General features: G+C 40.2%; 1 protein-coding gene across 2 annotated transcripts in view; it reads right to left on the bottom strand.

Moving 5' to 3' along the window:
* Window positions 1–27290, bottom strand: part of cnnm2b (cyclin and CBS domain divalent metal cation transport mediator 2b) — a gene marked incomplete at its 3' end in the record, with an annotated part of 45531 nt that overhangs the window by 15677 nt on the left and 2564 nt on the right. Inside the window, exon 2 of one of the 2 annotated variants that reach the window (XM_084370880.1) lies at window positions 573–716. In XM_084370880.1, the coding sequence (XP_084227006.1) occupies window positions 573–716 (144 nt within the window). Of the gene's footprint in view, window positions 1–572; window positions 717–13741; window positions 13852–27290 lie in introns of those variants that run through there. The other variant, XM_084370881.1, reaches the window with a different exon arrangement.

Genomic DNA, 27290 nt, shown 5'->3' with positions numbered 1-27290 from the left:
AGGTAATAATACAAACTCAGAAATATTATTTTCTGCCATAACTGAATAAACAAGCTGTTCTCAGAGGAAAATAAGGTCCCAGACCACTGTTTGAAACTAGCAAGGTGGCAGGGTCCGCCACATATAAACAAAGTAAAACAGTATGAAACTGTGTTGTCCTTTAAGGTCAGTCTGTTTATTCAGTATATTCAGTCATAAAAACAAAGAGAGTTTGTTTATTTAGTTTGTTTGGACATAAAAAATCGGTCAATGAAGATCTTTATCTTCTGATAAAAAATGTCTTCCACAAACTTACGTAGTGCACCTTTAAAGATTGTAACATCATTAGACTTTCACAGAGATGAGTGTAACTCTTTGACAAAAAAAAAAAATACAATTATTGTGGCAATTAAGACTTCACAGATTAAAATTTAACAACGTCATGACTTTTAAGCCAAATATTAATTAAATTGAGTTGAAGGCTTCACAATGACCTGCAGACCGCCTGATTTTAGACTGGTGGCTCTCGCTGTGATAGTATGAAGACACCTTGAGGTCTCACAGGGTTATGGGGTTTCGAGAGGGGAACCTACTGTACAGGTCTGTCTCGTCCAGGATCTCTGACTTGATGATTTCTTCGATCACGTCCTCCAGGGTGACAATACCCAGAACCTCGTAGAAAGGGTCTCCCTCTCCCTCGTTGTTCACCCTCTGAACTATGGCCAGGTGGGATTTTCCTAGCAAAACATACATGCACAAAGACAGGTTATAAAGTTAGGGTCGTATAATGATAAAGAGAGGTAATTATAGGTCAGGCAGCGATGGGGGTGTGAGGAGCCAAACAGGCAGGGACACACACGGCTATTTCCAATTTGATCCACATCAATTTATCACAGGAAAAAAACGCACGTACGTTTTTTTATGATGTGAAATAGGAATTATAAATCACTTATGTCAGATAGTGTTGTGGCTGTTGTACCGCGGAGGATGCAGTCTGAATCACACAGAGCAGGTGACACAACGAGCAGGTGATCTGAAGGACTAACTGTTCTTTAAAATAACCAGGGATGCAGCACATGGTAGTTCAAATGTTAACAGTGCCAGCAGAGAGTGAAACAGCCAGACTGACAGTCAAACACTTCTAAATTTCATCATACGGTTCCCCTCAGCCCTCCCTCCCTCCACATTTGTGTTCCCAGGACCCTCCTGTGAGCTGTACAATCTGAAAAAAAAAAGAGAGAAAGAAACAAACTGCCGTGTATGCAGAGAATACTGTCAAGCAAAACGCTAAACAAATTCTTTGCCTTTTCTCAGCTTGTGATCATTTAAAAGGAATTTTCCAGAGGCCCGGGCTAATATTAGCCCCTGCAAAATGAAGTTTCCATTCCGCCCCGGCGATATTCTCACCGAGCGAAGGAACAGACCGGGCGAAGCCTCCGCTGTGTGATCAGATTGTCTCGAAATGGGCCGTTTGCATGCAGATACACCTGGGTGTAAATAATGGAGGACGTCAGTGTGCTCGTGTGCATGCACGCGTGTCAGAGTGCACGAGTGTATGAGTGCAGGTGCGCGTGTGTGCGTTTATTTTTGGAGAACACCGGGTACATCACTGAGTCAGTGCTCGGATGCTGTTTCAGCTAATGTTGGCCGCTTTGGTGCAGGCTGAGAGGACTGAGGGCTGATCACCCCCAGTGTTTTATTGCACTGCAGCTCGCTGCCTCCTCGCAGCACTATGACAGCACGCTGATGTGCAGGGTACAGAGCCGGAGAGTCTGAACGTGAGAATGTTGTGAGCATCAGACGTAGAAGTGATGCTTTCAAGAAACATACTCAGGTTACACCTAAACGTTTGGCAGGGTGAGATTCTCAAAGTGAGGTATTAATAATGTACACAGCAGAAATCCACCATCACAAAGAGTCTGCAAACGGCCGCTTATATTCAGGTCTTATTTTCAGAGTGTCCAAGCACAGCGTCGTGTTCACGTTCCTCTTAAGATGTCTGTGATATCTTGAGCGTGTCTCTTTATCACTGAGGGTTGGGTTTAACTAGGACAAACACAAATGGAGCCTCAGTGGGTTACGGCAATCAGGCCTCAGAAGTCCTTGAGCAAGCAATTACTCTAAACTGCCCAGAGAGGGAAAAGGCAAATGGAGCGGCCAGCACAGCACAGCGAAACAGATCAATGCTCACTTCCTTCTCTTTAATGGCATCCACTCCACTCACACCGGATTTACAAACAAAGCGTCCAAATTTAGGTTCCTAGGAAAAGATTGTTGTTCCTAGTGTCACTTAAATATTATGAAGTGTGACTTGAATTGAATGTCAAAATTTTGAAATTGGCCCAGAGAGGTGAGATCATTTCATCTAAAAATATTGTTTCTTGCACAAATGAACTAATTTCAAGATTCTTTTTGTACAGAGTATCATGACACCCTGATGTATTTGTTAAAAAAAGAAAGAATACATTAATATATATATATATATATATATATATATATATATAAGCACAGTGAGACACATTTATGTATCAAAGTATTTTCCTTGAGAAGTTCTGCAAAAAGCTCGATACTGAAGACCGCATTCCCCCGTTCAGTCCTACACCTTAGTGTTTTAAAGATGAGAGTTTAAACAGGGGGACACTGTCGCACTAACAACGACAATGACAACAACAACGACAACAACCACAACCACTGTCACTTCCAGGTAAAACAACTGATTTGCATTGCAGAGACAGGTGATGTTCATCACGGTTGTCGTTTTCAGCCAGAACTGTAACATTTAAAGAGATATAGTTACAAACAGTAGTTCGACCAATCTGACATTTCTGTTAATTTAGGTACTGTATTGCTTTGCTAGGGTCACTCATCAACAAACCAGCGACATGTCATCGCTGGTTGAGCTAACTGCTAGTTTTGGATAATCTCAAGGTGTCACTTCAGTCTGTGGCCCTGCAGGTAAATTAGGTCTTCGACCTAATGTTAGTAAAAGTGTGTTATTAAGTGTTATTAATGATATATTTCAGTGTCAAACATGCATTTCTGATGACGTAGACATTTTTTACCTGTGAGTTATTGTTAGCAAACATTGTGATCGGTTCTATAGCTTCGGATTTATTGTACAGACATCAGAGTGCGATTGATCTCATCGAATTCTCGGCAGGAGCAAGAATTAAGAATTTGAATAAATTATCTTAGAACAAAGTCGACTTACTTGACCTCCTCCATTTACATGTAAAATGTTTCTAAATAAAACATGATTCCTGTTTCTGTATCATGATGGTCATAACAAGAAGCGCTTATGATCTCCTGTTATATACACCCACCTACTATCACAAGCTAGTAGGTTGACCTTAGGTTATCTCCAAGGTCAAGAAATACCTGTCACGCTCAAGAATCCACAACAATATCTTCAGCTGCTGAATATTTAATTTTCCAAAGAAATACAGCTATTAACATTCAAGAGAGATTCTCAAATGAACGTAAAATACAATTGACGTAATGGACAAAATAACAGGAACATTTACTGTATGAGACAATGTAATCCAACAACACCACAGCCTCAACAATCAAAAGTTCAATCAACACCTGTTTGATGTTGAGCGTTGTGATGATTAAATATCTTTTGCAGGGATGTAGTATTCCACTGTTTTTATTATTGTGTCCGCACAACATTAATGGGAATGACAGGTTCGGCTTTATCAGAGGAAAAGGACCAACCAATGGGAATGTGTGTCAACATATCCTCACCTTTCTGACACAAAACGAGGCCCGACCTCCGACCTCCATGTGAGCCAACTGATAAGAGGTGGAGGACACCGCCGAGATCAACACACTAATCTGCTCTGCTCTTGGAGCAGCCATGTGCTCACACACACTGAACACACAAATGTTACAGCGCAGCTCGCTTCTTTGACAAGTTAAACTAATCCCATCGGGATGTTTGTCCACATCAAGAACACTTTCCATCACCTCTATCTACAGAGTATACTCAGGGTTAACTATTAGAGATGACCCCCGTAAGAGCTTTAACAGAGGCCACGCAGGTCAACAGTTTAATAAGGAGAGAGAAGAGCGTGTTTAGTTAAGTTTAATAGTGTTTCTCTGGAGTCTGGAGTGATTGATTTAATCAATTCCAGAGAAAAGACGTCACATGGAAAATCAGACACCCACTGTCCCCTTTATACTATTCTGTAGATTTTCTATGGAAGTCACTTTGGTTATATTTAACTGGTGACTGTTGATGTTCTGAGTAAATATTATGCTACGCTTGTACTGTGACTGAAATGGCAATGTTGAATGCCTATTGGCTTTGTTGATCCCCTGACTTTTGGACTAGCTGAGATGGATTACTTATATTGTGAAATATATTCACATCTTCTTCATGGATTGCTACAAGGATTGGAACAGATGTTCATGGCTACCACATGATGAGTCTGAATTACTACCAAGGGGTTCATTCATGTTCCCAATGGGTTAGATTGTAATAACAATGTTGATCAACTGAGATTGGCACTGAATTTTATAGCGACATTCATGGTTCCCAGAGGAGGAATCCCAACAAGTAATTTGAAATAATTGCAGAGGACGTCTTAACCACTATCCCTGAAAGCATGAGCAGAAAACAACACATTTCTTATGGTGCCATGTCCATAATTTGTAAAGTGAAAATTCCACCGTATATTTCCTTCCATTATTCACCAAACACAGAGGTCATGTGATAACATTAGTCCCGTGTGAATCAGGATGTCAGTGATTGAGGGTTGTATTTCTTTTTTAAAGCAACATTATGTAACTTTTTGACCTTAAAATAACAGCTTCAAAAACATGTTGATGGTTCAGTGTCTTGTTACAGGGTGAATGGTGCCTCTCTCTCAGCCACTTCGCCCTCCTATCACTTGTTTCTGCACTGTGTAACTTCAGAAATCACACAAAATGCTAATTTCTACATAATGTTGCTTTAAACATCTTTTAGACATCTGTTCAGACAACTGAACTAGTAAGAATTTGATGTGATTGTGACATGGGTTATACTGTATTGGCGTTTTAAATGTGTGATGACAGAGAAGGTTAAGAGCAACAAAAGGCTATCGTACTCAAGTACAGTGACAGACCATCTTTTCAATTTATCTCAATGAGCTGCAGATGTGTGTTCATGCTTGTAACACATACAGAAAGTTAACGAAAAAACTCATTTCTAAATGAAGTACGAAATACCAGTCCTGTGCAAATAGGACGCCCCTCAGTACGATCTCCCGACTTTTCTTCTAGTGCCATCATCAGGTCAAATTTGACTCAAATCCTGCAAAACTAATGTCCCATCAGCTTCATCTTCACTTCATTGTTAACTAACAAATGTTTGCATGCTAACACGCTAAACAAAGATGATGAACAAGGTGAATATGACTAAACATCAGCATGTTAAAAACCTTGTCACTATGCCATGTTAGCAATTAGCTCAAAGCATCACCGATCACAAGTACAGTCTCTAGCATGGCTAAAGACTCTACAGCAGATATACTACAGATTGGAGCATATCAGACTGTAGCAGATATTATGAATATTAGTCGTCATAGTGAGAACAGACATCAGCGCTCAGAATCATTCAGTAAAAATGACTTTCTGTCGACCTCACACAACTCTACAGGGTCATACAGCATACTTTCTTGCTCGAGATGCATTACATTTATCTGCAGATGTCTGAAGCAACGTACAAAAAGTGGATTGAAACAAAATCAAGCTGTCAAAAGTCTGCTTGGTTAGCTGAGCAAATGATCTAAAAGGTGTCAATTTACAAGTACTGTACCCATGTTCTCCTCTTCTAGTGCTGCCTACAGTCTATCAAAAGTCTATTTCTGTCTCTCTCCATGTTACACACACACACACACGCACACACACGTCGTCTTTCACACAGTAGCTCGACTCCACATCGTTTTGTCTCGCTGTCCCACAAGATGAGTGCATACTTTCCAGTTTCCCACAAAGACAAAATACCACACAAGCGACAGAAAAAATGCAGCGTCTGTCTTCCGTAAATATATTACGAGACAATGACAGCCTGTTTATTCATAGCTCCTTAGCTGCTGTTATGGCAGTGGGTTTTGTGAGGGGGGGACTGGAGGTAGAGCGGGAAGGCTGACCCTCTGGACCCACTGGAGCCTGGAACTTGGAAGCGGGCCACGGGGAGAGCGTGTCCTTGCAAAGACCAGTCGTCTGGGGTCCTATAAGCCACCACTGCTGCCTGACATCTGGGGCCGTCTAGCTGGGCTAAGGCTGAATGCATGCTGGGTAGTCCAGCACACAGGCACACTGCACACATCGGGGTCGGGGGTCAATTCACTTTCAATTTCATCCATTAAGGAAGCATGTTTTTTTCTCAGGCCAGAAAGTGAAATGCTTCAGTCATTAAAAAGCTCCTGTGTCCAATTTCTAAAACATTTCTGAGAATAAAGTTTGTGTCATTAGAACTGTAAATCGCAGTTTGAGTTTACTTTTGTAATTGGGCAAAGTAAAGACACACACACACACACACACACACACACACACGGACGGAGGATTATTTTGTTTCCCTTAACAACAAAGCAGCAGATGACTAAGGTACCAGGAAGTGCTTAATCTCACTGAGGAGAGAGTCAGGGGCACAACATATTTGTTCACTTCTGAGCAAAATGATGAGAATCTACTCCCCAGCTCCATATCCCTGCCTATTTGAGTATTTTTTCAATGTTTAGCAGGTTTATTTTTTTTTGCATTTTCTTTCAGTTTTCTAACAGCTTTCTTTCTCCTGTCAGGAATTGAATTCTAGAGGCAGATATTTGTGAAAAATCAAAATCAAAATGTGCCAAAAAGACAACGAATCTACAGAAGCTGCTCTGTGAGGCTGCATGTAGCGGTTTGAGCTAAATGCTAAGCACTCCATGCTAACATGCTCACTGTGACGATGCCAACATGCTGACATTAGGCAGGTAAAATGTTTACAATGTTCATCATATTTGAAGTGTTGGTACGCTAAGGTTGAGGTTGAAGGGACTGCCTTTAGTTTTGTGAATATTTAATCATAAAATAATAGACAAAGTGAAATTTTGTCCTGAATTTGGAATTAGATGAAAAAGATTGTTTACAGAATATCATGATGTCACAGTGAAGTTGATCTTTGACCTTTTGGATATAAAATGTCATCACGTCATCATTTTATCTTTTAACAAATGTCTGTAAAAATGTTATTGTAATTATCATATGAATTGTTGAGTAATGGCCAAAATGTCTTTTTTGAGGTCACAGTGATCTTGACCCTTGAACACCTAAATCTAATCAGCTTGGCCTCGTGTCAAAGTGGAACTCTTGTGCCAAATTTGAAGAAATTCCCTCAATGTGATTGGAGATATTATGTTTACAAGAATGGGACGTAACCCTGACCTTTGACCACCAAACCTAAGAAATGTATCCTTGACTACAGGTGGACATTTGTGACAAATTTGAAGAAATTCCTCGACGTTCCTGAGATATCGCGTTCACAAGAATGTGACCATGAATGTCTGTACAAGATTTCATGGAACGCCATAAAGCACTTAAAGGTCATACCTGAGTAAAAGTAAAGATGTCACGTTAAAATATTACTTTGGTATAAGTACCCATACCCATACGAGTACTATAGTACTCCATACCCATATTGTATTTAAATGAAAGTCTTGAAGTATCTGATGTACAAGTAAAAGTAAATGGTACATATATTTATGTATGTATATACTGTATACTATGGGTCGACCGATCATTGACCGAGCTGATATTCAACATTTTTCGGAATCAGTGTTTTTTTTAACCTGATTGCCGATAAAGCAAATACATTTAAAAATGTTCTACCTCTGATGCAAAGTAACTAATAAGTAACCTTATCAAATAAATGTAGCAGAGTAAAAGCACAATATGGAAGTATAAAGTAGCATAAAATGGAAATACTCAGAATTGTACTTAAGTACAGTACTTGAGTAAATGTACTTGGAGCTTACCGGCCGACACTGCCAATCCTAAAGTATTGCTGCTAGTGTGACTGTAAGTGCAGGTCAAATCCTTAAGAGTCCCAGCATGTATGACTTTAAATGATCAAAAGTAAACTAGACTTCAGGGCCCGTAATTTACAAGAAACACACAGACCATGACCTGTGCTCCCAGTGGTAGCTTTAGACCTGGTTGGCACAGATTTAAAATGTGGGAAAATAATACTTAAAGGCATAAATCAACACAACTTTCAATGACCAGTCTGCCAAGTGTCACCACATAAATAAAAGCTGTGGAAAAAACTAAACTGAGGATACACCAATATTTTCAATGGGCTCATTTTACTCTGTAGATTGACAAGTACCACATTAAAAGCACTCCAGCTCTTGATAGCTGCACCGGGCCAAACCAACAATCATCCATCTATCTGTCTGTCTGTCTGTCTATCCATCCATCCATTCATCCGTAATCCAAAGCCAAGCCTGAGAACCTCCACTCAGGCCTTCAGAGACCGAGCCGTGTGCTCTTTTCCACCATTCCCAGCTTATTTATGGAATGCAGCTTTGTCATATTTTTCCATAGCGCAATTTTCCCCTATAAATAGGCACGTAAGGCTCGGAGAGTTGGGGTGGGAGTATGAGGGGTCAGTATCTGTTGTGGACACTCATCATTGCCCCCCTCCCTGTCCTGCTCTCCCCCTATTTTTCCAAATATTTGAGCACTGACAAATATAGTGCAATGTTAGGGTGATGGGAACCCATTGGACAGTCTTTCTTCTAAATCTACCTCCAGCGAAAGTTTCCAGCCATTCTGACCCATTTTTCCACTGACATGGGCAAAACCCTGATGCTGGTAACAAGTCGACTATTTAGAGCTTCATTTACATAAACATTTAGTCTGAATACACATGCAGGAAAATCACATCATCGTCCTGTGTCTCGGCCTGTATTATCAGGAGACAGAAGTGGAATGTGTTTCAGTCTGTATGTTTGTGTGTATAAGTGTCACAAGTATTATAGATAACTAAGATAAATGAAATGCCTTGCGAGGCATTCGTAATATCAATATAAACAAGGGAACATATTCATCTTAATCAGGCACTTAAAAAGTAAGTAAGGCTGCTGCTCCAGAGAGGTTTGGTAAAATTCTGAGGAAATCCTGCGAGTGACGTCACTGGAGCAATCAAAGGGATTTAAGGGATTCTTTGATTTCCTCTTAGTTGCTATTTTTTGATCTTACGCACCTGCCGATAAGCCTTTCCTGTGTGCAAGATACTGTGACGAAATTGTCAGCTGTATGGATTACAAGTTTAACTTTCCCTCAGAACATGAACGCTCCATGATGGCGCGCATTAGCAGCAGCATCAGACTTCATTAATGTGACAGCACTACATGGAAGAGGAAATCAGAAAACAGTCAGGTACCTTCTCTCTAGATGCCTTAGAAAGCATACAAAGACAAACTTTATGGAACAACATGACTCTGAGATATCAGGGTATTTAAGGTCAGGGCAAATGATACAACAACATGAGCGAGGCAGCGTGTTCCACAAATATCTGTCCTGTTTTCTCACGTTTTTTTCATTAATAATAGCCATAATGTTCATCAACTTTGAAACACAGGTTTTTCCATTAAGTCTTTCTGAATACTGAAAGTGTTGCCGGAGCTTTGATGAAGACATCCTCTCTCATATGCATCTTGCTTTATAGGTGAAGTAGTGAGAAATTGTATTTTCCACCACTTTAGCATAGGGCAGGTCTCTTCATAACAAATTCAATTGGGCCAGATTTTAAAAGCAGAAAATGGAGATAGGTCAATTTTTTCCAGCAGCCATTAAAATGGGTCTTCATTGTCAATAAGACAATGAGACATATTTTTAGTAGAGCACTTGCCGACTCGTGACTGTCTAGCCAGATGTTCTCAAAAGCTAAAAGTGTGGTCAGAATTGCAACACTTGAGAAAGATTTGTGAGAGAGGCCTGATCTGTACATCCTGCGTGATCGATACTGAGCATGTGGAACTCTTGCAAGTTGTAATCCCTTTATGCTACACAAGAAAAAGTGTTTTCTATGGTGGAGTGTTGAGGATGAATTGAGGAGTTTCACAGCCTGAGGAATGAAGCTGATCTGTAGTCTGGTGGTACGACAGCAAATACTTCTGTATGTTTTGCCAGATGGCAGCAGGGTGAACAGACTGTGGCTGGGTGGGTGTTGTCTTTAAGTATCCTTTGGGTTCTGTGCAGACATTGCACTTCACCGATCACTGATGCTCTGTAGATGGGTAGCAATGATGTTCTGGGTGGTTTTACCCACCGTCTGCAGAGCCTTCCTCTGTGTATACTGTGCCACTCGGAGGTTGCTTCTGGGCCAGATGGGCCAATTGAATAGGTATAGGGAATAGGACAAAATTGGTCCATTGTGCCAAAAAAGGCTGGCATGGCAACATTTGTGTCACCATGTTTGTGCTTTCCCCTTCACAACATTCTCACCAACCGCTTTAAAGCTTCGATTGTAGTCGTAGTCTCTCTCTCTCCCAATCTATGCAGAGCAATGCTCAACCTGATGAAGAAAAGGATTCTTATGTCTTATGTCACAGCACTTCATTTCCTTGTTGACACACAGTATAGATGTAAACAAACAGGGTTTCATAGTCTCGGGGTAGAGAGGGACGCTGGCAATTACTTTGAGTTACAGGGATGGTCTATTACTCACGGGCCATCTAGCAAGACAGCTGGGAAACAGACACAAACAGACACACAGTTGCACACACTCAAACATCCACAGCTCAGGCAAAGTAAAGAAGATAAAAACCAAGCGAAAAAGTCTTTGACGAGCAGACACAATGAATTACAGATGACAGACCGGATGCCTATTCATATTCACCATGTTCACATCTCATCTAATTTCACTTCTACTGTTTCAATGGAGACACACAACAGATACACTATTTTACTGCTGACACCAAATACAAATATAAATATATGTGAAGATACAATATGGAGACTGAAATGACTCCTACTGGCCTCAGAGGGCCTGTTTGTAATTGTTCTGAAATCTTTGATGGACTCAAAAGTGGTAAATCATAAGCACATTGAATTTAGCACACCCAATAAATAAAATCATATAATATAATTATATGTGATCGCAGCCTAACAGCAGAGCGGAGAACGCTTTATGGCACAAAAGTAAGCATTGTATTTTATAAAGGAGGTTATGGGAAATGTAGTCACCTGCATACAGTGTAATGCACCATAAAAAGGTGAATTTCTGTGTGAGCGTGGTTTCAGTTCAGTCACTGATGCTTTGGTCCTTTACCCTTACTTGGCCTTTGGGTCAGATAATACAGTTAGCGCAATATGGACTAAACGGGGTAATGCCGAGAAGTTAAGTCTGCTCACAGCTCCTAACCGTCATTAAGGGGCCTTGGTCACAAGATCACTCTGCTGCTACTAGCCAGTGGTGTTTCACTACACACACACATATACAGTACAGCCACACACACACACACACACACATACACACACACGCACACTGCTGGAATGACATTGTTGTTCATTCAGAGAAGCAGCTTGCTGTCGTAGCTGGCTGCGTTTGTTGTTGAAAGGTCCCCTGGGTGGAGATTCCTTTGGGCCTCAGTCATAAGGAGAGGCATCAATGGGAAACCAGTGGGGATAAATGAATGGGCCTGTGGTCAGGTGCTGCTCTGTTATGTGAGTGTTGCAACTGCTGAATGGTGAGCACATCACACAACGATGACAAGAACTGTGGGTGTTTTAAAGTAGCAAAACACATGAAAGCAGAACTTTCTTATACTTTTTAGCTTTAAAGGTGCACTGTGTAGTTTTGGGGATGACATTTCAATGACTGATTTTTTTTTATGCCTAGACAAACTGAATAAACAAACTGTCTTTGTTTCCACGACTGAATAAACTGAATAAACAAACTGACTTAAAGGACAACACAATTCCATACTGTTCTACTTTGTTTATATGTGGCGGACCCTGCCACCTTTCTAGCTTCAAACAGTGTTCTGGTACCTTATTTTCCTCTGAGAACAGCTTGTTTATTCAGTTATGGAAACAATAAATATTTCTGAGTTTGTATTATTACCTCATTAATACAGTAAATGTTAAAATTCTCAGTATGAATTTCTTCTCCGGCACTACATCGCGCCCCTTTAAGATTTTGAGTTAAACAAAACTCTGGTCTTATAAACATTTGATACTCGTCTGCCAGTGATGTTAAAATCATTCCCCTGGAAAACATTAAATCATTTTCGATGGCTCATCTTAAGCTTGGGGGCCATATGTATTTACTGATTAAATAAGTTATAACTTGGGTGGCTCCCTAATCTCACCCATCCAAATGTCTTCCTCCGCCTCCTGATGTGTGGGTGGAGGCAAACAGTACATATCTGCACAGCTCCGTATTGCTCATATTTGCTGAGCCACGTCTGCCTTTGAGCCAACCAATCAAATTGGAGGGATCTGATTTGAAGCCCTCTAGTTTTGTACCCAGATTCACAATTTACAATTTGGGAGCTAAAGAATTTTAAAGTGCTTCGTAAAAAAGTGCTACATAAATAATATAAATGAATTTGTAAAGACACAACAGTAAAGTATGATACTGTATGGAAAACAGTGCAATAAATATCTTTTAAAAATGTTTTTAAAAAAACTTCAAACAGCAAACTTGGCAGTGAATATCAAAACAAAATCAGCAGCAATAATGTGTCACAAAGCAGCGTCGATGCTGCAACCGAATCAGTTGACGCACTTGTGACACAGAACGAGCGAGCTAATTAAACACCTGAAAACACACATTTTTGGCACGCAGTACTTGGAGCTTTAAAACTCATAATTAATACCTCAATAAAAACAATTAGCCGGGGCCGAAATCCTTAAAGCTAGAATGAGCTAAGTAGTCCATTAAAAAGCTCTCGTGCTTTGTGCAATAAGCTTTGAGAATGTGGGTTGTTGAGGAAAACATGAAACCTACAAGAACGTCCCGCTTCCTGTGTGGTTTTTATAAAATTAGCCATCCACACAGAATCATCAGGCTGCTGCCAATACTGATCACTGACATTATGATAACCTGGCTGCATAAATCCTCAGAATAAGAAGAACATGAGCATGTTTTTGCACTCCAGTGGAAGCTATTTAACTCTTGATATCAGTTTTGGTTAAATCTCAAGCACTCACTGCGACTTATTAATGGCGTTTCATTGTATATGACTGGCTGTCACCTCTTTTAGCTGTGGCTTAAAGCCACATATAGTGATATATTGGCATTTAAAAGGAGTACCAATCAGCATTGAGAGAGAAGTCAATTTATTTGTCCATCACTTTTACTGCAGTAGGTTTGTGTTAATTAAAATACTGCAGAGTTACTCAGTGTGCATTAATAACACGTGCACTTGATGCATTTACAAGAAATGGTTTGAAATAATTCTGCTCAAACAATTACAATCTTGACCCTACAACTCTCAAATGGCCCTAAACATTAAGTCCCTAACATTACTAATTAACTATTAACTCACTGCCTCAAACGTGTTACGATTCTTATCCTCAAAGGGAAAATCCACCCTAGAATAGAACTGCTATTCCAATTATTTTGGAAAAGTGAATTTCTACCAATACTAACATAGACAGACTTAATCTCACTTAAGTACTCTAAGAGCACAGCAAAATCACACAATAAAACCACCATGTGCAATGGTTGCAGACTGGAGAGGAATAATAATTGGAGCTGGAGGGTGAGCTGTGGATGGGGTTAAGGCTTGGAGCTTCGATCTTGGTCTGGAGGGTCAGCTGGAGCAGTGGCAGGGGCCTGCAGACCATAGTGGGGCTCTACTAGCAGTCCCCCCCCCTGCTTGCTGTTCACTGGGAGACACCAAAGAGGGAAAAGAGCAGGCATACTAAGAGAACTGAATGACCTGAAAATGCATCTGTGCATTTAAAACAAAGCTGCACAGGCCGATATCTGGTTTCTATCTTCTTTGGATGAGGGATGGAGTACTAAAACAATGTGAAAACAATGTATTCCAACTGCTTTCCCCTGTTTACATTTGACTGTGTACTTACTTGTGACTGACTGAGCCACAGTTGTCATGTGAGCTGTTACATCCACATGTGCTTTATGTAAAAGTGGGACAATAATGACCCCTAAACTACCAGATGAAGGTTTCAGAGAGTTAACAAGTGTCTACAGTACCTGTAGTGTGGGAAGGTCGGTATCGTAAATACCTCTGACACTGCCTAAAATGCATTATTTATTTATTAGAAATGGGGCTGCACCACCTGTATGCAACTTAAAATATATTTTTTTAAGTAGCTAATATCAATAACCAGCAAGCTACATCTGTAAAATAACATTGATACAGAGTTAAACATTTTCAGGGTTAGGGTTATTGGGCTCTATTCTGTGCCCCTTCCAAGTTTCCTGGAAATCTGTTCAGTAGTTTTTGTGTAATCCTGCTGACAAACCAACCATAACACAAAGGAACAAGGGTGAAAACACAAGGTAAACACGGTTTTAATTAATGACAATTAATGAAGGTTCTGTTCCATTTAGTGTAGCGGAGACTTTCTAGTGAGCAGCACCTTGACTCTGTTTGACCTGAATGGAACAGAATCTTAATCAGTATCATTGGTAACACCTGTGCTTACTCGACTGCTTGATGCCAAAATGGCTGCTGTGAAAAAGGTCTATTGGAACACAAAGTTCAGATACCAGAAAAAGTGGTATCGGACATCTCTAATTTCAATTGGTAGAAAAATGAATCAGATGACGACCCTCTTGTAATGCCTGCAATGTCAATTATTTGCAGGGCAGCAGGAAGAGCTGCTTTATGTTCGACCAATATGAGCTATTAGGTAATATAGAGATGTTTAAGTTGTCAGTTGGGGTCTGCTTTAGTTGGATTCTTTCCTTTAAAGCAGCATTATGTAGAAATTGGCATTTTGTGGGATTTGGCGCCCCCCACAGTTTCTGAGTGCAACACCACTGTTGTAATTGCAAATGTCACAATCACATCAAATTCTTACTTGTTCAGTTGTCTGAACAGATGTCTAAAAGATGTTTAAAGCAACATTATGTAGAAATGTCTGAGTCTCTGAGTGCAACACCACTGTCGTAAATACAAATCCCAGGTCTGTAACAGTTTGTCAGACATAATGTAGGTTTGAACTACAAACAAAACTCATTACATCATAATGTTATGTGTTTAAAACTTATATGTAACGCTGTGATCCTACCCTCTCACTGAAGTTACATAGAGCAGAGACAAGTGATAGAGACACCATTCACCCTGTTACAAGACACTGTATCATCAACAGGAATTTGAAGCTGATATTTTAAGGTCACAAAGTTACAGTTGCTTAAATATTACTTGTGAAGTGTGGGGAAATGAAAGGGTCACATGCACCTCATGGCCCACTGGCTTTTGCTTTTGCTTAAAAATGCTTACGAGTGACTCATGCCAATTTCTCAGAAACTTGATGTGAGAATTTTCCAAATGTCCCCTGAAATGACTGATACATCTACCACGGACATCTTAAACCCATAAATAAGTGAATCATAAAGACTCACGTAAGAACAAGTTTTTCGTGATGAATCTCAATCCTTTTTGTTGTTCTATTCATTATTATTGATGTGTTTTACATGGGCAGCTGAAGAGAAACCCCACCACTGCTGAACTCTCAGAGAAGTAGGCTCCATCAGCTGATTGTAAAAAGCGCCGGTGTCTTTCGGGCCTGTGAAGGGCCCGTCTTGGGCTTTTCCTCCTGCCAGCAAATGGAGAGACGGACAGTGTGCCTGGTGTTATCAATGAAGCCAGCCTCTTGGCTCTCCAAAAAGTGCAGCTTGGAAGGCGTCCATGGCAGGGCATTAGGCCTGGAGGTTTGTGTCGTTTGTAATTTATAACACTGAGGGAAATGGGCAAGAGGACAATATGGAGAGAAGAGGGAGAGAGGGAATGTGGGAGGAGGGGGATGGGACTTGCTGCACAAGCAAGTGGCTCTGCTTCCCTGAGTGTGCTGCACAGAGCCTGGTTACTAGGCTGACCAAGCTGGAGGGCTTTCTGTCCCTCTCTGAGGCACAGCCTGAATGGGCCTTATTTTCCCTTTTGCTCAAGTCAAAGTTAGACAGAGACGACATAAAGATATAGTCGTGCATACGTATGCAAAACTGCAAATGCAGAGAGAATTAACTGTGGAGGGAAAGGAGTGCTTGGTTTGAAAAATAAATGACATATCGACAGACCTACACCGTACGAGGCCCGATAGTGCTCATCAGAGACACAGGGAATGTCAAAGAGAAGCCAGTAAATCAAAACGGATGACTTTCATAAAGTGAAGTATTACTGCTGCACTGTACCTCTGGAGCTCAATAGCTTAACCGACGTGACAGACTGCTACTGTGAGGGAAATGAGCTCAGCATATTCAGAGAGAGGGAGAGAGATGTACGGATCTGCACATTTTTTTAGCCTCTGGTAATAAGACAAGACGATCACTGCAGTACATCAACATCATCATTCTTCTCCTCCTCCAAATCAGGACACAGCAACACTAATAGCAGCAATTTCCCTTCATTTCATAAGAATGACATAACGCACAACACCCAAATTACCATGATCATATCTTTAAGGCATAACTGCAGTCAAGGCAAACATTTCAGTGACGTTTTCCTGTTATCAGAGACTAAGAGAGGCTTCTTACAACCCTGGATACAGAAACAGAATGTGATCTTTGCTCATCTTTCTTTATATATATATATATATATATATATATATACACTCAGTTGAAAGCAGAAACAAAGACAATATATTTAATGTTTGACTTCATTAACTTCTTTGATTTTGTGATTTTGTATATATGCTTATTCTGAATTTGATGTCAGTAACACATTTCAATCAAGTCAGGACAGGGGCAACAAAAGACTGGGAAGGTAAACAGGTTGATTGGTAACAGGTGATAGTATCATGACTGGGTTTGAAAGGAGCATCTTTGAAAGACTCAGTCGTTCATAAGCAAGGATGGTGTGAGGTTCACCGCTTTGTAAAACACATGATTGTACAAAGGATATAACTACATGGGCTTATTTCTTTTCCAAGAGTGTGGATGCCCGACCCAAACCAGTTGAGACCTGACGGCCATAGTGGGTTCAGATGAAAATTTGGAAATGGTGCCCAGGTCAGGATCAGGTTTGGTCACGTTGATTGACAAGTTGTTTAAATGAAAATACAGTGAAAAATAAGTGATAACTGATAATATCTGATGGACATACTGTCTCTGCTGGGGCTGTATGTCCTGTTAAGTGCTGAGGTTTGTTATTTATGTGTAAATGCTTTGAATGCACTTTGTTACTTCCAAGGCGGCAAACATTCATTCAGTTTTAGCGAGCTAATGATGGAGGATGTAACGCAAAACTTGTCATCAGGGGAGTTCAAAAACTACGCAATACCATGCGGAGAAATCAAAGGTATGGCAGCATTTTGATTTAGTGGTCAATGCTGATAATAACAAAGCAGCTGGTTATGTACAGTGTAAAACTTGTGGGATTGTGATGAAATACAATGCTAAGAGAACTGGCAATTCAGCCCTGCAAGACGCAGGATGCTCCAGAATGCGGCCCGAGCCACACCCTATCTTGAGAAGACTTTGTAAACACTTGCCTGTAAACACAGTTTCTTCACAAATTATTGCATTCTACTTTTTGATTACGTTTCACACAACAGCCCAAGAGCTCATCACTCTGAATGGACATGTAATTAACAAGACAGAGACAAGACAGCTGCTCATTTTGCCTTCAGTGGCAGATCTCTCACTAGTGAGATGATTGATTTCAATTAATTGTGCAGCCCTAGTGATTCCCAAAAAGTCTGGATGCTGTATAAAACCTAATCAAAAGTAGAAGGCAATAATATGTGAACAATTTGTAAAAAAAAATTGTCTCAATCCCATTCAAGACAACATTCATATTTTTGTGCTTTTTAGCTGTAGGAGGTTTTTGACATCCACAGTTGATTGAATGACCTTTAATTCCCTTTTATTGCATTCTTTATTACATTTCCATTTAGAGTGATGAGATCTGCCATCAAACTCTTGATTGCCTCGGACCATTAAAATAACACTACAGATAGCAACAAGTGTCCAAAAACCAAGAACTGAATCTGTAATGTGGTGATCAACATGGACAACTCAGAGAAAGCAGTTAGTTACTAATGAAGCATTAACCTTTTCCATTACAAGCATATGAAGTTTTTCTCAGTCTCAGTCGGATGTTTTGGTCATAGCTCTCCTATCATGTCAGTTATGAGGTCTAAATAATCTGCACCAAACACCCTGGCCCTTCCAAAAGAATAAAAACACACACACACAAGTCTCTGTTTTGGGAAACAGCTTATTAAAAGGAACGTGGGGGTGTTTGCATTCTGGATTGCGTAATAACAAATTTTCCTCAGTAGTGCATGGCTACAGATCCTTGGCAACATGTGCTGGAAGCAGACTCAGCTCCTTAACTACATCCACAACACAAAACTAAAAGCCTTTCTCTAGAAAACAGCCACCATCAGAGGCTAACGAGTGGAGTTATGAAGTAGAAATGATGGGCACTAACATCTACAACTGTAATGTAAAATAAAAAACTGTAACCTTTGAAATCTATACTATATACAGGAGATATTTTGAGACGATACATTACACTGTTAGTACTTCCGTGGAAGAAAACCTGATCAAAGCAGACCTTAGTAATACAAAAAGAGCACTTCATCTGTTAAAGTAAGTGCCTCCTACTCACGTCCTTGGTACGACACGTGACCCTTTCTTGACAGGCTCTATCTTAGTACATATTCATAGCAGCCCATTGTCCCTCTTTTGATACATCACATAAATGTGCCATACAGAGGCGACGAGGCCAGATCACAGAGATTCAGATCAAAAGTCTTCCGTGAAAGACCTTCACATCATTTGCTCTTCAAAGTGAGGTTTCATGACATGACATCTTCAAGGCAACAGGGAGCTTGTTGTGATTTAGTTTTTTTTAGCACATTCTATTTTCTATCGCACCTTTTGTTGTTTGCAGCCAGGTTTGCCAAGTGGGGCGAATTTGCAGCTAATTTTCTAACTAATGCCAAATATACAAGAGCAGGCTGACACCGACACAGGCGTTTGTTTGGTGAACAACAAAAGCAGGAGCTGTAGGAGAGATAATGGCAGAGCCTACCTGAAGACTTAACCACACGCAAAAACAAACATTTTGCCTCCTCACCGCAGGATACACATCTCTGAGCAGCAAATCCAAAGCGCTGCAGACACACTGTGCCGCTGTTTTTGTGTTAAATGCGTAGTAGAAAGTAAATGTAAAGTAAAAGTCATAATGCCAGATCAGACAGGCTTTGGGAGTGCACTGTGCCTAGATTCACACTCCTCAACTGTTGTACTAATCGGGTCTTAAAAGCCTACACTCCATGTTGTACCAGAATCTGAAGAATGTAGGCCAATTCAAACGCCAGTCTTTTAAAACAACAAACTCAAGAGTTCATTCATTTATATTATACATTGTGATTAACAACTCGCATCTTTGAGTGAATATCACATCACAAGTGGAATATCATCATTGTCGCTATAGGGGTTGGCGACATGGCTGAAAACTGATATTATGGTCTATTTTAGCAAAATTACGAGCCACAATCTAAATCGTGATCTTTTTTCTCAATTTTTGAAATGGCCTGTTGATTAAAGCCACACCTGAAATAGTCTGTCTCTATTTGCACCATTAAACCACAATATTGCATTAAAGATTGTTCTTTCTTGGCACATGCTCCTCAAGTTGCTAGCTATGACTCGCGTTGCATCATTTGCAATTCATTATCCGAGCAAGAGCCACGTGAAGTAATTCGTCCAGTCAGCACAGCCATTTGGTTGGCTATATCATTCGATTGGTATGTTCATGTTACTTTAAATTCCTAATCAACGAGGTTGTGTGAAGTTTGGAAAAAGAAGTAAGAGGATATTAAATATCGGGATCACTATTATTCGTCTTAAAAGTAGACTGTGGACGATCATAATCTAAAATCGTGAGATCGCCCATGCCATCTTGCAATGTTCAACATATCTGCATCCTATATTCATGCAATATTAATGGGTTTATGTGATTAAACATCATTAACTACAAACAGTATGTACTTATCACTAAGGATTTCCTAAAGAGCGCTAAACAATATTTTGGATCCGTCAACTTCAGACCTTAATGACCTTTTAGAGACATTAAACTTGTAGACAAAATCTACCACAGTAAACATTTGATCAACCCGTTGTTCTGTAACAATAACGTTACTGTGGGGTGCTGATACACTCTGAAACATTCAAGGACACTCTGATATCCCGAGCCATGTTTTGGTAAAACTCCAAGCCCAGAAGACAAACTATGAGCAAACATGTTGTAAACAGACAATGTCCTTATGGTTGGTTGTTTTTTAAATAAGTCTGAAATCCTGGAAATTACAGAACATCCTTAAACCCGCACTTATATTATATTTATACTCTTATATAAACGATCAATCAATAGACCACATGTGATGTGGAGGAGTCGCACATAGTGACAAACCCACTGAGATTATCACCCAACTCTAGCATTTTATAAATTGTTTTAACATCTTTGAGCCCAATGTTTTAATTTTCCTGGTCACAAACTCTGCACCGATCTGTTCTGTTTCCAGCAGAAGACGACTGCTTTCAGTGAAAAGGCTCAGATAAACTTTTATTTCATTTCCACTACACTATCAAGATATGCTGCCCATGAATGATGGTATACCAATAAAGTGAATATGCAGTCTACGATGCATACCCCTAAAACAGGCAAAAAGCAGAAACGATATATTTATCCACTGCATTGTGGTGTCTGTTTCACACACACACACACACACACACACACACACACACACACTGACTGCAACTTGTTCATGTCCATGTGTGCCATTGTTTCAACATAAAATAGCCATAAACTGGCAAAAAGCCGAACTGTCAGAGAGCAGAACAGTTCTGAAGTTAAAATGTTCGAAGGAACAATACAACTATTCCTGTGTAAATTACAGTTACAGAAGTTTATACCACAGGGAGTCATGAAGTAGTGACTCCGGTAGGTCAAATTGTCAGGGGAAGAATCTGTTTAGAGCACCTGCATGTTTTAACAAAAATATCAGTATTTGGCACCAGTGTATTGATAACATACTGCAAGAGGAAGCTATATCATATACTGCCATATCGATATCTAATCCCACCTCTAGTAAAGGGCCATATAATGTATTTTCATCGTGGAGTTGGCCAAGGAGGTTTTGCTTTCTGTTGTTGGTTGTTTGTCAGCTTATTCCAGAAAAACTACTTCCCCAATTTTCATGAGAGTTAGTGAAAGGGTGTACCAAGGAAGACGATCCAAATCACGGAGACACACAAATTAGCATTGCAAGATAGGGCATTTGGCCTCCGAGGAATAAATGCCATACATCTTAAAACCCAGGAGATGGTAGTGAGAGTCAATAGCGACAAAACGTAACAAATTATAGAAATACGATGACTTCATATCACAATCCACATTCTAAGGTACCAGTCATCATCTGTGATAGCCAACACATGTAGCTGCTCAAACTTGAACATGAAAGAAATCGTTACGGAGCAGCCACAACTGTAACAATGCAGGTGTGGCTATGGAAACGTCAAAACACACATATCATGCCAGTAATTATACTCTTACTCCCATCCAAATGTGAACTGTCTCTAGTAACCTCCACAGTTTGAACTTTGCTGAGATGATGAGGCTTCAGTTCCATACAACCTATAGTTTTGGAAATATACACAGACAATCATAATGTTTGCATTTTCAGACTTCACACATCACAGAGTGTACTGTTGGGATCAGCAGAGGTCAGAGTTTTCCCATTGCCTTTCTCGTTTTCAGCTGGTTCCAGTACTGCCAAGTGGCAAAATACATTAGCATAGGACGTTAGCCTGTGACAAAGAGTGAAGACAATGAAATCTTAACTGTGATGGATCACCGGCAAGTCTCTGCAAAACTCTGCTTTGGAAAAACTGTTGGCAGTAATGTAAAGTATTCATGATTTGTAGAAGAAAACAAGCGAGACAGCTCGCAGTCCCATAAATTGAGAGTCAAGAGTACAATAGAGGAGAAGTTACCATTCAGCAGGTTTCTACAACAGCAGCCTGTCTAATTTCTATGCTGCCATTGGTGGATATGAAAGCACTAGACACTTAAATGATAAGTGAGTATTTTCTAGTCTAATTATAGAGTAGAAAATGCTCACAGTAGCTTTTCATTAAAGGGGCATTATGTAGTCTTAGAGAACATATTCAAACTCAGAATTTTAATATTTACAATATTAATGAGGTAATAATACAAACTCAGAAATATTTATTGTGTCCATAACTGAATAAACAAGCTGTTCTCAGAGGAAAATAAGGTCCCAGAACACTGTTTGAAGCTAGAAAGGTGGCAGGGTCCGCCACATATAAACAAAGTAAAACAGTATGAAATTGTGTTGTCCTTTAAGGTCAGTTTGTTTATTCAGTTTATTCAGTCATGAAAACCAAGACAGATTTAGTTTTTATTTTAGTCAGTGAAGATCTTTCTCTTCTGATTAAAATTTCTTCCCCAAAACTACATAGTGCACCTTTAATTATGTGGTGAGGCTTACATTCCAAAAGGCAGTACAGGTAGGAAAAGGTACAGTATGTATCTCAAAATAAGATGCTTTAACAGCATGTGGTGTTGTGTTAACATGCTATGCTGCCTGTAACATGGACTCATGGAGTCCACATGGAGTGAACATGGAACATGGAGTTTGTATCGAAATTGCATTCCATACAATAAAAAAAATACTACTACTACTAATGCCGTCTCCAGTAACACAAAGTATAGTGAGCTGCAGACAACCTATAATTCGAGGTAATTAGTTCTGATAAAGTGAGCGGCTGGCAGGAGGAGTCCTGCTGAGTTCAAAGGGGTGTCCCTCATCAGGAAACATTAGGTGTTCTTACCAACATGATGCCATTTAATCCCAACACTTGTTGCAGCGCTAACACCAAGGGTTACCAGGCAAACACACACTTTTTCTCGACATTTGCTATGATACGCTCCGCACACAAACACCCAGAAAGAATAAAAGCATGCGAAAAGAGAAACCACAAAACTCCTGTCAGTATTGCAACAAGACCCACAGAGAGAGAGAGAGGGGGAAAAAAAAGAGTTTCACTTTAAGACAAAGTACTGAGCAAAGAGAGCGTGAAGGCTGTTGAATCTGAATTAAGCATAGATTGGCCTATATTGCAGCGATCGGGGAACTAGTTCAAGACGTGCCAGGCCTCATGTAGGCTCTGTCACACTGGGGACCTTACTCTCAAACTGTGAAGCATATACACCCTGAGCTATGAAACACTAGCTGAACATGAGATAACAAAGCAAACAGTGGGATGAATTTTGGGTCATTCATCATTCGGATATTCACTGACAGGTTTCTTAAATGAGGTGAGAACATGAATGTAAATATGTGTAAAATTGGTAGCTTTAAAGGGGATGCTATGGGAATTTTCACATCTAATCAATGGCTTACATACTTCTCATAACTGTACAAGCAGGGGAGTAACTACATCAATGCACACATCAAGTTTACAAGTCAGATTTAAAGGAGCACTATGTAGTTTTGGAGGTAATGAGGTAATAATACGTACTCAGAAATATTTCTTTTTTCCATAACTGAATAAACAAGCTGTTCTCAGAGGAAAATAAGGTCCCAGAACACTGTTTGAAGCTAGAAAGGTGGCAGGGTCCGCCACATATAAACCAAATAAAACAATATGAAATTGTGTTGTCCTTTAAGGTCAGTTTGTTAATTCAGTTTATTCAGCCATGAAAGTGAAGAGAGTTTGATTATTTAGTTTGTTTAGGCATTAAAAAAATCAATGAAGATCTTCTGATTAAAATGTATTCCCCACAACAACATAGTGCACCTTTAAGAGGAACTGAGAGTGTGTGTCCATTGTTAGTAAGGCGGGGAGATAATTGGGGGAAAAAAGTCTTCATCCTCTCTGTTGGGTCAGGTCCCAGTCCCCCTATGGACTCCCTTATTCAAGTTAGGCAAGTGTCCTGCCTTCCCCAGGGGCAGAAAGCACAGCCAGCTGGAGAAGAATACCTGTGCATAACCTGAATTGAGCTCTCCAAACATCCATACAGTAGATTCCTCCTCTCACAAGGGTGGTTACGCTGCATGTGAGTAAGTGAGTGAATAACTCTTAGGAATAACTCAAAGTCAGAGAGGGGCAGCTAAATTCCTGTTCCTGACTCAACTCCTTGGTTTGGTCCCAAATGGCACACACTGACCCACTCATTAACCGGTAAACCTGCGGCTTGACAAGCAGCCCCCTGGATGACAGTAATTGTTGCAATCGCAGACGGAGAGCAATTAATGAAGGGGGTCAGAAGTTTCCAGTGGGGGTGTCTGCCTGAATTAAAAAGCTCCCGCATGAATCTGACCGTAACCTCTAACCTAAGGAGCCTGGAGTTTATTTTTACTGCCAAGAAATTCAATATCTAAACGCACAGATTTGCTATTTTTACTCTACAGGTTTCCTTCAGGTTTTCCTATCTTTAAGGCAACATTAAAGCAGTATGATTTCTGAGTAGATTGTAAGAAAAATGAGTATTACAGTAAAAATGTCTATCTATCAGAAGGTTTACATCCAACGCTGCAACACTGTAAGTCTGTAATGTGAGCGTGTTATGGGTTTTTTGTAACAGACTTCAGACGACTATGCAGCTCCGCAAGCGGCATCAAATTAATTAACAATGACTTACGATACAAAGCACTCTGAACTAAGTGTGTGCTGCGAACACAGCCAGATTGACGGGAAACTTTGACCCCGCAGCCCTCCCTACAACTGTTGCTTATGACTTCCAAGAGAGGCTGAAGGCGAATTCCCTCTGGCACAGGGCCAGCCGCAGAAACACTCAGACCCTGCACACCAGAACTGGACCTATATGATGAACTATGTTGGCAACATAATGTGAATATGTCGAGTTTTGAATTTTAGTGGGTGGAAATGATTAAAATTCAGGAAACAGTCTGCGTAAACAGATATGACTCAGCCCACAACAGAAGCTAAGTATCTGAGTTGTCAGTTGATTTCAACTTCTGTAGGTTTTATATGAAATGAATGCAGGATTATAATTCATGCAATTGTTCAACAGGTGTCAGACAAGTATTAGAGCTAAATTATTTGGACAAAACGGATATGATGACAATCACAAGTCAATGTTTTGATATCACTATGTAACAATATACTGAACGTCTGCTATAACACAGTCATAATGACGCTAAACCCCAGAAGCCATCTCTGCTCAAGCTCACTGTTAAGAATTTCAATTTAGACATGTAACACATATCTACATGAGTTCACTTCATCCTGTGCCAACTTAAGTAAATATCAATGTCAGGTACAGAGCTAGCAAGATGGGATAGGACCTGAATGCACCGGCGCACGAGGGGAGGGCAGTAGGAGCACATACGCAAACCAAAACAACAACAACCAATGCAAACTAACGACTGTGTCTAAAAATAGTGATATTGTGAATGAGGTTTAATAAGTTAATAAGAATACAAGTGGTTCTCAAAGTCGGTTCTAGGAGCCCTCAGGGGTCCTTGAGGGGGCTCCAGGAGGTCACCAGCTAAAGGGGGAGTCATTAATTTTTACTATAATTCCATCCATACGTAACACACTGACATAACATGGTCATGTGTTTCATATACTTTATGTAATAAAACATCTAAACACAAACTTCTTGTCAGATGGTGGACAATGGGACAAAATCTTATGAACTGAGGGTCTGTGGTCTAATTTGTGTCAGTCAAGGGATCTGTGATGTGGAAACATTTGAGAACTACAACCACAACAGAGCCATGTATCATGGCAGCTCGTTTAAGGACAAAAAGACAAACGACAAAGATGTAGTAAACTGACTGGCCACTGATCCTGCATCAGCAAAGCACTTATTAAAGGTTTCTGTGAGAGCTAAAACTACAGTGAATGTATCATTGAATTTAATATGATGCTGCATCCAGTAATGGTAAAGGAGCACTATGTAATTTTAAATCAGAAGAGAAATTATTTTGTATGCCTAAGCAAACTAAATAAACAAACTCTCTTAAAGAACAACACAATTTCATACTGTTTTACTTTGTTTATATGTGGCGGACCCTGCCACATTTCTAGCTTCAAACAGTGTTCTTGGGACCTTATTTTCTTCTGAGAACAGCTTGTTTATTCGGTTATGGAAAAAATAAAACTTTAATTAATACATTAATACTGTAACTATTAAAATGTGTTTGAAATTATTCTCCTGGTGCCCCCTATCTACTCCTCTCTGTTTACTCACGGGTCAAGTACAGTCATAATACTTTCAAAGAGCATCTCACCCATCAGATGTTGACAGTCCACTTGGTCTAGTGTAATAAGTGAGGTGAGAGATACTGCAAGGGTTAATAATGTTATTGTAATAATGTAACAGAGCATTTCACAATGCTGTGCTGTAACACTTGCATTCTGTTTACACCTTGTTTGTCTGAAAAATGATCAACAAGGCGAAGGGAATCGATGTTTTCTGCTGCTAGCGCCGTCTGTAAGTAGTCCACTGTGACGAAAACAAACAAACACCCCCAACTAGTATATTATGCAATGCTAATTTGGCATGGAGGGCTACACCTAATTTCTGGTAATGGAGCTGAATGATTTCTTCTGTTTTCCTCCCAATTAATCCTCTTAAAGCAAAGTGAATACTCCACTGAGCACGCGATTCATCAATCAGGCTTTTTATTTTGCCCCACATTTGAAGTATTGATAAATCAGCTGATGAACAGGTGTACCTATGATTCACTGGGTCACTATGGCTGCGGATTTGAGCATAAAGCAAGAACAGATTTGTACCGAATCTGCAAACAGTGCCAGGAATAACTTAGTCAGAGGCATCAACAGAGAGGGGGTGGCTATGCAAAACATCAGGTAAACCGTGGGTGAGGTAAACATCTCTCTCAAAACGCCATGCGCATACACACACACACAACACATGGGGGGCTCGAGGGTGTTAGAGGCTGTTATTCATTATCCACACGACTGCATTCCAGGGCTGGACAAAAGGAGTTATCGCCACCATCATTCAGAGGCAAGCACACGAGAGGTAGAGGGATTTAAGCAGGTTCTCAAACAAGATGCCCCCACCTGATAACCTTAGCACTGCCGTTGCACCATTCCCACATGT

Source organism: Pagrus pagrus, assembly GCF_965226575.1.
Source record: "Pagrus pagrus genome assembly, chromosome: 2".
Lineage (NCBI taxonomy): Eukaryota > Metazoa > Chordata > Actinopteri > Spariformes > Sparidae > Pagrus > Pagrus pagrus.
This window is presented reverse-complemented; position numbering and strand designations above follow the sequence as displayed.